At 40.0% G+C, this 15,625-nt stretch overlaps 1 protein-coding gene across 5 annotated transcripts in view; it reads right to left on the reverse strand.

Moving 5' to 3' along the window:
• Nucleotides 1–15,625, reverse strand: part of DENND6A (DENN domain containing 6A) — a 71,274-nt gene that overhangs the window by 13,419 nt on the left and 42,230 nt on the right. For all 5 annotated transcript variants that reach the window (XM_050781173.1, XM_050781174.1, XM_050781175.1 and 2 more), the window contains 3 exons: nucleotides 8,116–8,238; nucleotides 7,449–7,544; nucleotides 2,460–2,554 (listed from right to left, as the gene is read on the reverse strand). In XM_050781173.1, coding sequence (XP_050637130.1) covers nucleotides 2,460–2,554; nucleotides 7,449–7,544; nucleotides 8,116–8,238 — 314 coding nt within the window. The remainder of the gene's footprint in view (nucleotides 1–2,459; nucleotides 2,555–7,448; nucleotides 7,545–8,115; nucleotides 8,239–15,625) is intronic.

Here is a 15,625-nt window from a genome sequence, read left to right on the forward strand (position 1 = left end):
ACTCCAGCCTGAGCAATAGCACAAGACCCTATCACAAAAAAAAATTTTTTTTAAAGGCAAAATAAATAGACATTTCACCAAAGATATATGAATGAAAGGAAGTAGATGAAAATGTGCTCACTATCACTAGACATTAGAGAAAAGCAAATTAAAATCACCATTTCAAATATTCTAGAATGGCCATGATGAAAATGACAACATCAAATGTTGGAAAAGATGTTACGAAATAGGAACCCTCACACGTTGCTGGTAAGAATGTAAACTGATGGGCCACTTTGGCAAACAGTTTGGTGATTTCTTAAACAGATTTATCAACTCATGCTGCTCTACCAATGATTTTGTGCAAAAGTTCCTACCTACATCTAGCAGAGAGACTTCTTCCACTGGAAAGAGAAAACAATCAGCAGTCTACTACATTACAACTAATAGTCTAAATTAGTAGGCCCAAATCATGAATGTCAAGATTAAATTAAGATTTTAAAAAATTTCTCATATCGTCTCATATCCAAGACTCTAGCAACTGTTGTTCTCTGAACTATCATTAATACTCAGACAGAACAGTAACAGAATGGCAGGGGACCATGCCATTTACAGAGTACCATGCATCAGGCACTGTGTTTAATCCTCCTAGCAGACAAAAAATTTGAGACTTAAAAATGATATTCAGCCTATTAGCACACAGTTCTGATTGCCAAGGTGAAGCCCTTTGCTTTTTCCTCTATTTCATAAAGCTTCTAAAAATTTCAGTAACACTGAGTCCAGAATTTGTAAACAGTACTATTTAAAATGTTATCCTTGATTCTAACACTTCCATTTAGATACATGTATATACCAGAAGGAAAATCTTATAAAATCAGATTATTAAGTCATGTTTTAAATATATCTATGTATAACAAAAGGAACAAGATTTAAAAGTAGTGGCTGCTGGCCAGACGCAGTGGCTCAGCCTGTAATCCCAGCACTTTGGGAAGCCGGGGTGGTCGGATCACTGGAGGTCTGGAGTTTGAGCCCAGCCTGGCCAACATGGCAAAACCTCGTCTCTACTAAAAATACAAAAATTAGCCAGGCATGGTGGCGGGCACCTGTAATCCCAGCTACTCAGGAGGCTGAGGCAGGAGAATCTCCTGAACCCGTGAAGCAGAAGTTGCAGTGAGCCGAGATCACACCACTACACTCCAGCCTGGGCAGCAGAGTGAGACTCTGTTTTGAAAACAAAACAAAACAAAACAAAAAACTGTAATGGCCGAGAGTGGTGGGTCACACCTGTAATCCCAGCACGTTGGGAGGCCAAGGCGGGCAGATAACCTGAGGTCAGGAGTTTGAGACCAGCCTTGCCAACATAGCAAAACCCCGTCTCTACTAAAAATACAAAAATTAGCCAGGCATGGAGGTGGGTGCCTGTAATCCCAGCTACTTGGGAGGCTGAGGCAGGAGAAACACCTGAACCTGGGAGAGCTGAGATAGTGCCACTGTATTCCAGTCTGGGCAACAGAGTGAGACTCTGTCTCATAGATAAATAAATAAACATAGTACATTATAAAGTTATTAGAAAATAACTTTATAATCCCAACTATTCCAGTGGAAAATTCATGAATGTCCATTGTCATGTCAGAGAGAAGTCTTCCACTGGAAGGAGAAAATAGTCAGTAGTCCACTACATTACAATCAATAAAATAGTCTAAATTAGTACGCGCAAACCATGAAAATAAATGTCAAAATTAAATTAAGATTTTAAAAATTTCTCGTATCTTCTCATACCCAAGATTCATGTCCTTAATTAATGTACCATTTAGTTGTCATCTAGATTAACAAAACTTCCAACCTCAGAATTCATATACTTAAACATTTGTTAAACTCCTACCATGAACAAGGTACTGTATGTCTTTTCCATATGAAAAGACACTGTGAACCACTCCCTAAATCAATAACCTGTGTTACAGGGACATATACTTGTTTTGAGACCTAGCTGAGTATTTTGCAACAAGTCGGGAATAATTCTAGTTTTCTATAAGGTTTTACTCAAGCAGTATTGCAAAGTTCTGTTTTATTGGACTTCTATATATATAGAAAGTTCTGTTTTATTGGGCTTTTAAATATATATTTTTTATATTTATATTTAAATATATATTTAAATCTGTAAATATATATTTAAATATATTATTATATAATATTTAATATATATATAAAGCTAACATTTTTGAGACTTCATTTTACTATAATTCATTCAATGTCTGTAACACTATAAGTATACTTTTTGGTAGGAGGATATGACAGATTAGACATATTATAAGAACCTGCGTATTTCAGTTGGAAATTAGCAGGAAATTATACTCTTCTCCAAAGGCCTTGAAGAAAGCTGCCATCAACATAAAAAGTAATCAAGGATGAAAAGAAAGGAAGAAAGAAACCTGTTCAGCAACACTGCACACTAAAAACAGAACACCAAGTTTATACTTTACCTGTAGGTTTAAGGTCTCCTATTCGAATAATGTGTGGCCAGTGCTGGAGTGTCTTAGCAAAAAAAGGGTTGGTTACTCCTAATATAACTGAGGGCCTATATAAAACAAAACAAAATTAAAAAGGTGAGAAAAAGATGAATGTTAAATCAGTGAAGAATAGCTTACATTTTCTTTTCAATGAACAATACACAGATTGCTTTTTACTTTATTCAAACATTACATATCAACTACACGGCCAAGCAACATGTTTTACGCTAGGCATATAAAGATGAAAGGACACGATCCTTCCAACAGCACACACAGGAAGAAGGGTATACACACCCAGTTATGATGCCAAAATTAGAAGACAGTGAAGGTGGTTTAAAATGCACAACATCGGCGGAGCGCGGTGACTCACGCCTATAATCCCAGCACTTTCAGAGGCCGAGGTGGGTGGATCATGAGGTCAGGAGTTCGAGACCAGTCTGGCCAACATGATGAAACCCCATCTCTACTAAAAATACAAAAATTAGCTGGGTGTGGTGGTGCATGCCTGTAATCCCAGCTACTCAGGAGGCTGAGGCAGAAGAATCGCTTGAAACCAGGAGGTGGAGGTTGCAGTGAGCCAAGATTGCACCACTGCACTCCAGCCTGGGCAACAGAGTGAGACTCTCTGTCTCAAAAAAAAAAAAAAAAAAAAAAAAAAGGCACAATAATCAGAAAGGAGAACCTATGTCTACGAGGGGATTAAAAGACAGCCTCACCAAAGAGATAATATTTACAGGAAGACATGAAAGATGAGTAGGTGTTTTTTGCCAAGTGGATGAGAGAAGGAAGAGTGATGCAGAACAAACTATGTGCAAAGCAATGAAGTGACATTATGGCCTGTCTGTAGAACTACACCGAGTTCAGCATTCCTGGAGCAAAAGCAGAAAGGATGAATAGTCAGAAATGAGAATATTGTTGCCCAATCATTAGTACCATGTTAGCATGCTAAGAAGTTTAGATGTTATCTTACAGGCAAAGGGAAACTACTAGATAACCAAGTGGAGGAATGTTGCATGAAAGAAAAAGTGCTTATTAGAAAGATCACTCGGCCGGGTGCAGTGGCTCACGCCTGTAATCCCAGCCCTTTGGGAGGCCGAGGCGGGCGGATCACCTGATGTCAGGAGTTTGAGACCAACCTGGCCAACACGGTGAAACCCCATCTCTACTAAAAATACAAAAATTAGCCAGGCGTGGTGGCAGGTGCCTGTAATCTCAGCTACTGGGGAGGCTGAGGCAGAAGAATCACTTGAACCCAGGAGGCAGAGGTTGCAGTGAGCTGAGATCGCACCATTGCACTCCAACTTGGGGGACAAGAGTGACACTCTGTCTCCAAAAAAAAAAAGGAAGATCACTCTGGAAGAAATTTGGAAGTTACCTTATGAGGAGAGAAGGGGTTGAGGGAAAAGCAAATTTGGATATGCAAAACATGAGACACAGTAAGACTGGAAAGGGAGCTACACAAAGAAGATAAGAAATGTAATCAGAGATATTTTAGGATATCAAATTGACAGAATTTGGTAAAATTTAATGTGGGGCATGTTACAAAGGAGAAATTTATGACAATTAAGGTTTTGAGGACTAAGTGAAAACTAATGCCATCCATGAAAAGAAAGAAGAGGTATGAGATTAGGGGAGAAAAGAGGGAGACAAAAATAATTCAGTTTGCACGTGTTTAGTTTCAGATGCCATTAAGACCTCTATCTTCTATGGGGCAATGTGCTTAAAACATCCCCTCTCCCCCCGCAACACACACACATGCCTGGTTATATAGGTCTGAACCTCACAGAGATATTGGCTAGAAAGATACATTTCAGTCATTAGCATGGGGTATTAACAGAAGCCATGGGTACAGATAAGATTGTACAGAAAGGGCCAGGCACGGTGGCTCACACCTGTAATCCCAGCACTTTGGGAGGCTAAGGCAGGCGGATCACTTGAGATCAGGAGTTCGAGACCAGTCTGGCCAACATGGTGAAACCCCATCTCTACTAAAAATACAAAAATTAGCTGGGTGTGGTGGTGTATGCCTATAATCCCAGCTACTTGGGAGGCTGAGGCAGGAGAATCACTTGAACCCAGGAGATGAAGGTTGCAGTGACCCAAGGTCGTGCCACTGCACTCCAGCCTAGGCAACAGTGTGAGACTGTCTCAAAAAAAAAAAAAGATTGTACAGAAATAATTATCAGTCTGGGCTGGGTGTGGTGGCTCATGTCTGTAATTCTAACACTTTGGGAGTCCAAGGTGGGCAGATCACAAGATCAGGAGTTCGAGACCAGTCTGGCCAATACAGTGAAACCCTGTCTCTACTAAAAATACAAAAAATTAGACAGTGTGCACCTGTAATCCCAGCTACTTGGGAGGCTAAGGCAGGAGAAACACGTGAACCTGGGAGGCAGAGGTTGCAGTAAGCCAAGATGATGCCATTGCACTCCCTCCTGGGTGACAGTGCCAGACTCCGTCTCAAAAGAAAAAAAAAACTATCAGTCTGAAATCAGAACCCAGAAGACAATACCTAGTGAACACCAACATTTAAGGGATTCGTAGAGAAAAGAAGTCTGCAAAGGAGATTGGGATGCACCACAAGATTGCCCAGGAGAGAATGGTATTAGAGATTCAAAAAAAATTTTTTTGTTCCAGTGGCACAATCTGAGTTCACTGCAACCTCTGCCTCCTAGGCTCAAGCCATCCTCCCACCTCAGCCTCATGAGTAGCTGGGACTACAGACGCATGCCACCACATCCAGCTAATTTTTGTGTTTTTTTTGTGTGTGTGTGTGGAGACAGGGTTTTGCCATGTTGCCCAGGCTGGTCTCTAACTCCTGGGCTTATGTGAAATGCCCACCTCAGCCTCCCAAAGTGCTGGGATTAGAGGCATGAGCCATCATGACTGGCTGGTGATTAAAATATTTGTAAGGTTAAAAGTGTAAATGTTACAAGAAAGAAGAGGTGGCACACCAGCCTCAGCAATGGGGAGGGGGAAGGGAAGTGGAAGGGAGGGGGAGGAGGGGAAGGGGAAGGCGAAGGGGAGAAGAAAGAAGGAAAGAAAGAGAGAGAGAGAGAAAGAAAGAAAGAAAGAAAGAAAGAAAGAAAGAAAGAAAGAAAGAAAGAAAGAAAGAAAGAAAGAAAGAAAGAAAGAAAGAAAGAAAGAAAGAAAGAAAGAAAGGGAGGGAGGGAGGGAGGGGGAGGGAGGGAGGGAGGGGAAGGGAGGAAGGGAAGGGAAGGGAAGAAGGAAGGAACGGAAGGAAGGAAGGGAAGAAAGGGAAGGGAAGGAAGGAAGGAAGGAAAGGGAAGGAAGGGAAGGGAGGGAGGGAAGGAAGGGAGGGAAGAAAGGGAGGGAAGGGAAGGGAGGGAGGGAAGGAAGGGAGGGAAGGAAGAAAGGGAAGGAACAGAAGGGAGGGAGGGAAGGAAGGGAGGGAAGGAAGGAATGAGGGAAGGAAGGGAGGGAACAGAAGGGAGGGAGAAGGAAGGAAGGGAGGGAAGGAAGGGAAGGAAGGAAGGAAGGGAGGGAAGGAAGGAAGGGAGGGAAGGGAACGGAGGGAAAGGAAGGAAGGAAGAAAGGAAGGAAGGAAGGGAGGGAAGGGAACAGAGGGAGGGAAGGAAGGAAGGGAGGGAGGGAGGGAAGGAAGGGAGGGAGGGAGGGAAGGAAGGGAGGGAGGGAGGAAGGGAGGGAGAGAAGGGAGGGAAGGGAGAGAAGGAAGGGAGGGAGGGAAGGAAAGGAGGGGAGGGAGGGAGGGAGGGAGGAAAGGAAGGAAGGAAAGGAAGGAAGGAAAGAGAGAGAGAGAGGAAGAAAGAAAGAAAGAGAAAAAACAGGGCAATGATATGCCTACTGGGTCAAACAGTGAGATGGGTCTTGATTATTTGGCAAAAACAAATTCAGTAAATAAGAAGAAGTCAATCTGCAGTTGACTAGAAGCAACCAGAAAATCAAGAAGTGGAGATAGTACATGCAGATTGTTGTTGCTTTAGAAATCCAGCTGTAAAAAGAAGGTGAGCGATAGAGCAGGAGCTACAAGGGAAAGGGTAAGATTATTTTTTCTTTTTACAGACTGGAAAGATTTTTCATAAAAAAGTAGAATTGAAAGTACAGGCCGGGCGCGGTGGCTCACGCCTGTAATCCCAGCACTTTGGGAGGCCGAGGCGGGCGGATCACGAGGTCAGGAGATCGAGACCAGCCTGGCTAACACAGTGAAACCCCGTCTCTACTTTAAAATACAAAAAACTAGCCAGGCGAGGTGGCGGCGCCTGTAGTCCCAGCTACTAGGGAGGCTGAGGCAGGAGAATGGCGTGAACCCGGGAGGCGGAGCTTGCAGTGAGCTGAGATCTGGCCACTGCGCTCCAGCCTGGGCGACAGAGCGAGACTCCGTCTCAAAAAAAAAAAAAAAAAAAAAAAGAAAGTACAACCCAGCGGCTATTAATGACAATACAGCTTCCATTAATAAATAAAATCACTTGGGCCAGGCACGGTGGCTCACACCTGTAATCCCAGCACTTTGGGAGGCTGAGGTGGGTGGATCACGAGGTCAGGAGTTCAACACCAGCCTGGTCAACATGGTGAAACCCCGTTTCTACTAAAAATACAAAAATTAGCTGGGAGTAGTGGCACGTGCCTGTAATCCCAGCTACTCAGGAGGCTGAGGCAGGAGAATTGCTTGAACCTGGGAGGCAGAGATTGTAGTGAGCCGAGATCATGCCACTGCACTCCAGCCTGGGTGACAGAGCAAACCTCGGTCTCAAAAATAAAAATAAATAAATAAATAAATAAATAAATAAAATCACTCAAATAACGTACTCTTAAAATCTAAAATTATTTATAGATTTCTTAAAATCTATAAAATCTAAAACTCCTCAAACTTTCCTTTTATAAGATCATTCTGCCTATAAGCTTTTATTACCAAAAATAATTCTACATAATTGTGGTTATAAAGGTAATACCTGGTCAATATAAGTTATTCTGTTTACTTACGGAGCTTGAGTACGGGTAGTATATTCTTTGAATTCACTATCATGAATAGTGAAATAAGGTCGGAAATCACTGAAGTACTTTAATGGAGAAATACAGCTGTGGAGCAGGAAGAACATGTAAAATAAAGGACACAGAAATTAAAAATCCTAATCTGTAACTAGAAAACATCTACACAAACAGTATACACACAAAGGGATACTTTGTTTATTTTAAAAAATGGTAAACTCATTTCACAGAATTAGAAAGACATATATATATAATGTGAAATGGCATACTGAAAGAACACACTGGGTTTGGGGCAGAAGATGGGATGAAATTCTGGCTCTACCATTCACTAGCTATGTGCCTTTGACTCTACACTGATCATTCAAACAAGTAATATTTATCAAGGATTAACTTCATGTAATGAATCAATGTGCCTGTCACTCAGAACAACAAAGGCATGGTTCCAGCCCTCACGGAGCCTGATTCAATTTTCTCATCCATAAAATGGTGCTATAATAAGCATTACCTTCTGATAGGGTTGTTGCATGGATCAATGCAATAATGGGTGGGGAAACATACGACAGGTGGGAAGTGCTGCAAATATCACCAAGAGGTTCAGTACTGCAGCATCAAAAAAAAAAAAAAAAAAAAAAAGTCAGAAATAGTAACTAAATATACTCACTTAACAAGTGCCAATACAGTCTCTGATGATTCCGATGGTGATGGCGCCATAACCACAAGGGGCTCCCCCAACAGCACCAGCTCCCAGAGCATCTGACTATGAAGGAAAACTGGGCAGAAACATCTGAAAGGTGATGCACAGTAGAAATATTTTTTAATGTAGCCAATCCTGTTTTTAAAATTCCTACATAATCTTTCTAAAAACTCCACAATGATATAAATTCTTCTGCTATTTGTATCTTGATCTGATACACAAATTCATTTAGAATATGGTAATGTATAGAGACGTAAGTCCCTTTTATCCACATAAAAATGTCTATCAATTTGACTCATTCTAATTTTTACAAAATTAAATGTAATATAATGACACACAGAATAACTGACAATAAAAGCATATAATTCTTAAATTGTTGTACCATATGATAGATCTATTTTATCAATATTGCTTTGATACATTTGAATTTCAATCCTAAATATTTTTAAGGAAACAAGAAAAATTAATTTTCCAAGGGCACTTATTGGATACACTTAATTTAAAACCCAATACTTTTGACATTAAAGAATGATGACAGATCACAAGGGGGAGTGCTAATCCTGAACAAGAGCGAACCTCCTGGGCAGATACTCTCTCTACGGAAATGTTGAGTATTTTTACAGCAGCCCTGGAATTGGGTGGAGGCCTGTTGGGACACAACTCCACTAGTATGTTACTAAGCCTAAGACACTTGGTAACTTTCACTTATTTAGGAATTTCCTCCTGGCTTGGTAAAAATTTTTCCTATTAGATTAGGGGGGAGAATCTTATCTATTTATGAAAATCATAACCAATCCACTCGGTTGAAAAGACACACATGCAAATAAAAAGAAAAGAAAAATCAAACAACAATTAAGTGCAAAAATATGCAACAAATCATGAGATGGAAATTAGGGGAGTTAATTTTAACTATTCAAAAACAAGACAAGTGCCACAAAAGAAACAAACAACAACAACAAAAAAAACAGCTCATGGGTAAGGCAAAGGAGCTCTTCCTCTTCCCTTCCTAAACAACTCAGTCCTAAAGCAGAACATGGTAGGTATCTCTGCCACGAGGGAAAGAGAGCCGTATTGACCAGGGAGGCATGTCAGAGCTTATGTAAGGTAAGGTAGACATCTACATGCAGATGGTGGCCTACTGTGGAGCTGCTGGAGCCCAAATGTGGTGAGGAACGTATACATGTGTGGGGATTATTTGGTTTGAGTTCACAGAGCCCAGGAAGCACAGAGGGGTAGCCTGATGTGTCGTATCAAAGACAGAATGAGTTGAGGAGGTTGTCACAATGTGGGACCAACTGGCACAAGGTGTCAGAGCAGAGGAACGAGGGTATCTCCAAGGAGAAGTACCCTGGAGTGGGTAAGCACACAAGCAGGGTAAGGAGGGCATTCATGTGAGGCTCGACCTAGTGTCAAGAGTCAGAGCCCAAAAAGGGGAAGATGGCACCCACTTGGAGATGTGGTCTAGTGGGACAGAATAACCTGAATGAGACAGGAGGGTATCCATGGAGGCGCGGGTAGAGTCAATCCAACAAGGAGAATCAGAGAGTGAGCAGGGTAAGGAGGGTATCCATGCAGAAGGGAAGCCAGGTATAGAATGGCAGGGCCCAAGGGGGATGAGAAAACTATTAGCATGGGGGACAAAGTTGCAGCAGAGTCCTACCCTGAACAATCAGACAAGAGAAAGAAATAAAGAGCATGCAAATTGGTAATAAGGAAGTTAAAGTGTCACTGTTTGCTGATGACATCATATACCTAGAAAATCCTAAAAACTCACCCAAAAAGCTCCTAGAACTGGTAAATGAATTCAGCAAAGTTTCCAAATACAAAATTAATGTATACAAATCAGTAGCTCTCCTATACACCAACAGCAACCAAGCTGAGAATCACATCAACCCCTTTTACAATAGCTGCAATAAATAAAATAAAATACTTAGTAATACACTTACCCAAGGAGGTGAAAGACCTCTACAAGGAAAATGACAAAACACTGCTGAAAAAAATCACAGATGACATAAACGAATGGAAACACATCCTATACTCATGGATGGGTAGAGTCAATATTGTGAAAATGACCATACCGCCAAAAGAATCTACAAATTCAATGCAATTCCCATCAAAATACCACCATCATTCTTCACAGAACTAGAAAAAACAATCCTAAAATTCACATGGAACCAAAAAAGAGCCTGCATAGCCAAAGTAAAACTAAGCAAAAAGAACAAATCTGGAAGCAATATATTATCTGCCTTCAAACTATACTGTAAAGCCATAGTCACCAAAACAGCATGGTACTGGTATAAAAATAGGCATATAGACCAATGGAACAGAACAGAGAACCCAGAAACAAAGCCAAATGCTTACAGTTAACTGATCTTCAACAAAGCAAACAAAAACATAAAGTGGGGAAGGGGCACCCTATTTAACAAATGGTGCTGAGATAATTGGCAAGCCACATGTAGAAGAATGAAACTGGATCCTCATCTCTCATCCTTTACAAAAATCAACTCAAGATTAATCAAAGACTTAAATCTAAGACCTGAAATCATAAAAATTCTAGAAGATAACATTGGAAAAAACCCATCTAGGCATTAGCTTAGGCAAAGACTTCATGACCAAGAACTCAAAAGCAAATGCTACAAAAACAAGGATAAATAGATGGGACTTATTTTGCTTCTGTACAGCAAAAGAAATAATCAGCAGAGTAAACAGACAACTCACAGAATAGGAGAAAATCTTCACAATCTATACATCCAAACAAAGGACAAATATCTAGAATCTATAAGGAACTTAAATCAGCAAGAACAAAACAAACAATCCCATCAAAAAGTAGGCTAAGGACATGAATAGACAATTCTCAAAAGAAGATATACAAATTGCCAACAAACATTAAAAATGCTTAACATCACTAATTATCAGGGAAATGCAAATCAAACCCACAATACTCTAGTACCTCACTCCTGCAAGAATGGCCACAATAAAAATAAAAATAAAAATAAATAAATGCTGGTGTGGATGTGGTGAAAAGGGAATATTTTTACACTGTTGGTAGGAACATAAACTAGTACAACCACTATCGAAAACAGTATGGAGATTCCTTAAAGAATTAAAATGGATCTACCATTTGATCTAGCAATCCCACTACTGGGTATCTACCCAGAGGAAAAGAAGTCATTAAAAAAAAAAAAAAGATACTTGCACATGCATGTTTATAGCAGCACAATTCACAACTGCAAAAATATGGAACAAGCCCAAATGCCCATCAATCAATGAGAGGATAAAGAAAATGTTATATATATATATATATATATAGTTGTGTGTGTGTGTATATATAGATACATACACACCCCATGGAATACTACTCAGCCATAAAAAGGAATGAAATAATGGCATTCACAGTAACCTAGATGGAATTGGAGACCATTATTCTAAAGTAACTTAGGAATGGAAAACCAAACATCATATGTTCTCACTCAAAAGTGGGAGCTATGCTATGAGGATGCAAAGACATAAGAATGATACAATGAACTTTGGGACTTCAGTGGGGAAAGGGAGGGAGGGGGTGAGGGATAAAAAGACTACAGATTGGGTACAGTGTACATTCCTCATGTGATGGGTACATCAAAATCTCAGAAATCATCACTAAAGAACTTATTTATGCAACCAAACACCACCTATTCCCCAAAAACCTTTTGAAATAAACAAACAAAAAACTTAAAAAAAAAGTTGCAGAAGAGATGGGGCATTGATTACCAACAGGGGTATTGATTAAATCAGTAAATAAAGAATAATTTAATATAATATATATGATGTGTATATATACATGCATCTACATATACATATATATATACACACACACATACATACATGCATACACACACACACATCCTAGCTTTGTCCACTTGAAAGGGTCTAAAAGCAATGATATCTCAATATCAATAAGCACACCAAGTGCCCAGATCTTGTCTTCTAAATCCTATTCTCTGCTAAAAAGAACCAAGGCTTTTTAGAGAAATGGCTGATTCTAGAGCTAGGGAAGAGAAAATACAAGATAATCTGGAACCCAAGAGAATAAAAAACATGTCCACACAAAGACCAATACAGAAATGTTGACAGCAGCATTATTCATAATAACCAAAAGTGTAAACCATCCAAGTCTCCATCAAAAAGTAAATGGATAGACAAAATGTAACATATCCACAGGGAATTTTTTTTTTTTTTTTTTTTCGAAATGGAGCTTTGCTCTTGTTGCCCAGGCAGGAGTGCAATGGCATGATCTTGGCTCACCAAAACCTCCACCTCCCAGGTTCAAGCGATTCTCGTGCCTCAGCATCCCGAGTAGCTGGGATTACAGGCATGTGCCACCACACCCGGCTAGTTTTGTATTTTTAGTTGAGATGGGGTTTCTCTATGCCAGTCAGACTGGTCTCGAACTCACAACCTCAGGTGATCTGACCGCCTTGGCCTCCCAAAGTGCTGGGATTATAGGCATGAGCCACCACACCTGGCCCATCCACATGGAATATTATTCAGCCATTAAAAAAATGAAGTACAGACACTCCCCATGTTACAACGGTTCAACTTACAATTTTTAACTTTATGATGTTGCAATTCAGTATGCATTCAGTACGCTCCTCAACATATGACAACTTACCTCCGGATAAGGCCATTGTAAACTGAAAATATCAAAAACGCACTTTGAACTTATAATTTTCAAACTTACAATGGGTTTAACAAGACATAACCCCCTTGTAAGTCTAGGAGCATCTGTACTGATTCATGATACTGCACAGATGAACCTTATAAACATTATTCTGGGTGAAGGAAGACAGACACAAAAGGTCACATTTTGCATGATTCTAGTTAAATGTAATGTCCAAAATAGGCAAGTGCATAGAGACAGAAAGTAAGCTAGTAATGGCAAGAGGTTGGGAAGAAGAGGGAATGGGAACTGCTAATAGGTACAGTGTTACATTTTGAAGTGATGAAAATGTTCTGGAATTAGCATTGATGGTTGCATAACTTTGTGAATATATTAAAACACTAGTGAATTGTACTTTAAAAGGTTGAATATTGTATGGTATGATAATTACAACCCAGTTTATTTAATTACCAAAAAAAAAAAAAAGATAAATCTGGAGTATCTTACACCAGAAAGCAAGAAAGTGTTCAAAGAATGACAGAGATATGGCAAAAGAACATAGAAGCCAGCCTGTAGTAAGTTCTCCCTGGCTAAACAGGGACAATTTGAATATCAAAATAGGTAATAATGGATTAGAATCCATTGAATAAAACAAGAAATCAGAGTCCAAATAGACATATAAAAATAGTGTGGTGATTTAAAATATGTCCAGGCTGTGCATGGTGGCTCACTCCTGTAACCCCAACACCTAGGTGGGAGGATCACTTGAGGCAGGAGTTCAAGGCCAGCCTGGGTAACATAGGAAGATACGTCTCTACAAAAATAATAATAAAAAATAAAATAAAATAAATAAATAACATCTGTCCACAAATTCTTTGACACTCCTTTCAAAACATGGAGCCTAATTCTCCTGTTCTTGAGTGTGGACCAGATTAGTGGTTTGATTGTAATGAACAGAATATGGTAGAAATGACAATGTACAACTTTGAAGGCTAGGTCATATAGGACACTGTGGCTTCAGCCTTCTCTCAGTACCTGCTCTGGGAAAAGTTAGCTGCCATGTTGTGAGAACATTAGGCAGCCCTATGGAGAAGTCCATAAGGCTAGGGCTGAGACCTCCTAACAACAGCCACAGAGAACTGCGATCTCCAGTCAACAGCTGTGTAAGTAAGCCCTGTAGGGAAGCAGACTCTCCAGACTCCTATGTCCAGCTGACTGAAACCACAGATAACATCTTGACTGCAACCACATAAAAAACTCTGAGCGCCAGAACGACCCACCTAAGCAGCTCCCAGATTTCCAACCCTCAGAAACTGTGTGAAATAATGTTTGCTCTTCTAAGCCTAAGTATTGGGATAATTTGTTACACATCAATAAGTAACAAACATAATTTCAAATATCTTCCCCAAAAATACCCAGTTACAAAAGGAAAAACAACTTATTAGTGGAGAAGCTTGGAGGATACCACATTAATCAAGTGATCAAACTGAACATCATCAAAAACAAGGCAAGCTCAACTTATGTGCCACCTCCTGACAGATGGCAGAGCCCCAATCTAATCATGAGTAAATACCAGACAATCCTAAACTGAGGAGTTTCTGCAAAATAACCGTCCTGTAATCTATAAGAATATCAGGATCATGAAAGTCAGAAACTAAAGAACTATTCTAGACTGAAGATGACTAATGAGATGTGACAGTTACATGCAACAGATTATTCTCAGTTTAACTAGACATTATTGTAATAACTGGTAACATTTGAACTGGTCTTAGTATTAGATGATATTAACTTATCAATGTTGATTTTACCAATTTTGATGGTTGCATTGTATACTCGTTTGTAGGAAATAGAATCTAAAGTATTAAGGGATGACAGGGCACCAAGTCTCCAGCTTACTACCAAATGGTTCAAGAAAAAAGTCTTCTGTATTGTACTTGCCACTTTTCTGTTGGTTTGTAAAAATAAGCAAAGGAAAAATGAAAAAGTCCTACATGAAAACATCTGACCAACTTTAATAATGGGATTCCTTTAAGGCACCAAGTTGCAAATTATTGTCTTTCAAGTATATTAATATATTATTAACAAAGGGCACAAATAGAAGATAGGAAGTATAGTTACAAGATAAATCACTCTTTGAAAGCTTTGTATTATACTGATAATATGTTATCAAAGTCGTTTTTTTGGGTGAGAGGTTAAGTTTTTAATATTCAGGAAAGGCAACTTGTCTCGAACTAAAAAAATATTAGTAGTAGGCTGGGTGCAGTGGCTCACGCCTGTAATTCCAGCACTTTGGGAGGCTGAGGCGGGCAGATCACGAGATCAGGAGATCGAGACCATCCTGGCTAACAATGGTGAAACCCCGTCTCTACTAAAAACACAAAAAATTAGCCGGATTTGGTGGCACAAGCCTGTAGTCCCAGCTACTTGGGAGGCTGAGGCAGAAGAATCGCTTGAACCCAGGAGGCGGAGGTTGCAATGAGCCGAGATCGCACCACTGCACTCCAGCCTGGGTGACAGAGCGAGACTGTCTCAAAAAAAACCAGTAGTGTGCATCAAATTAACTGCAGTATAGGATTACTGAAATGAAGGTCTGTAAGGAAATCACTGGTTCTTTTTTTTTAGTACCACATTTATATTCCCGTTTTGGAGTACCATGCCTTTATGCTAAGCTCCTCCCACCAAAACAGCCATGCCTTGGGAAAATAATTAGAAATTCACTTCTTTTTTTTTGAGATGGAGTCTCACTGTGTCGCCCAGGCTGGAGTGCAGTGGCACGATCTCAGCTCACTGCAACCTCCGCTTCCCGGGTTCAAACGATTCTCCTGCCTCAGCCTCCTG

Source organism: Macaca thibetana, chromosome 2 (assembly GCF_024542745.1).
Source record: "Macaca thibetana thibetana isolate TM-01 chromosome 2, ASM2454274v1, whole genome shotgun sequence".
NCBI classification, from domain to species: Eukaryota; Metazoa; Chordata; class Mammalia; order Primates; family Cercopithecidae; genus Macaca; species Macaca thibetana.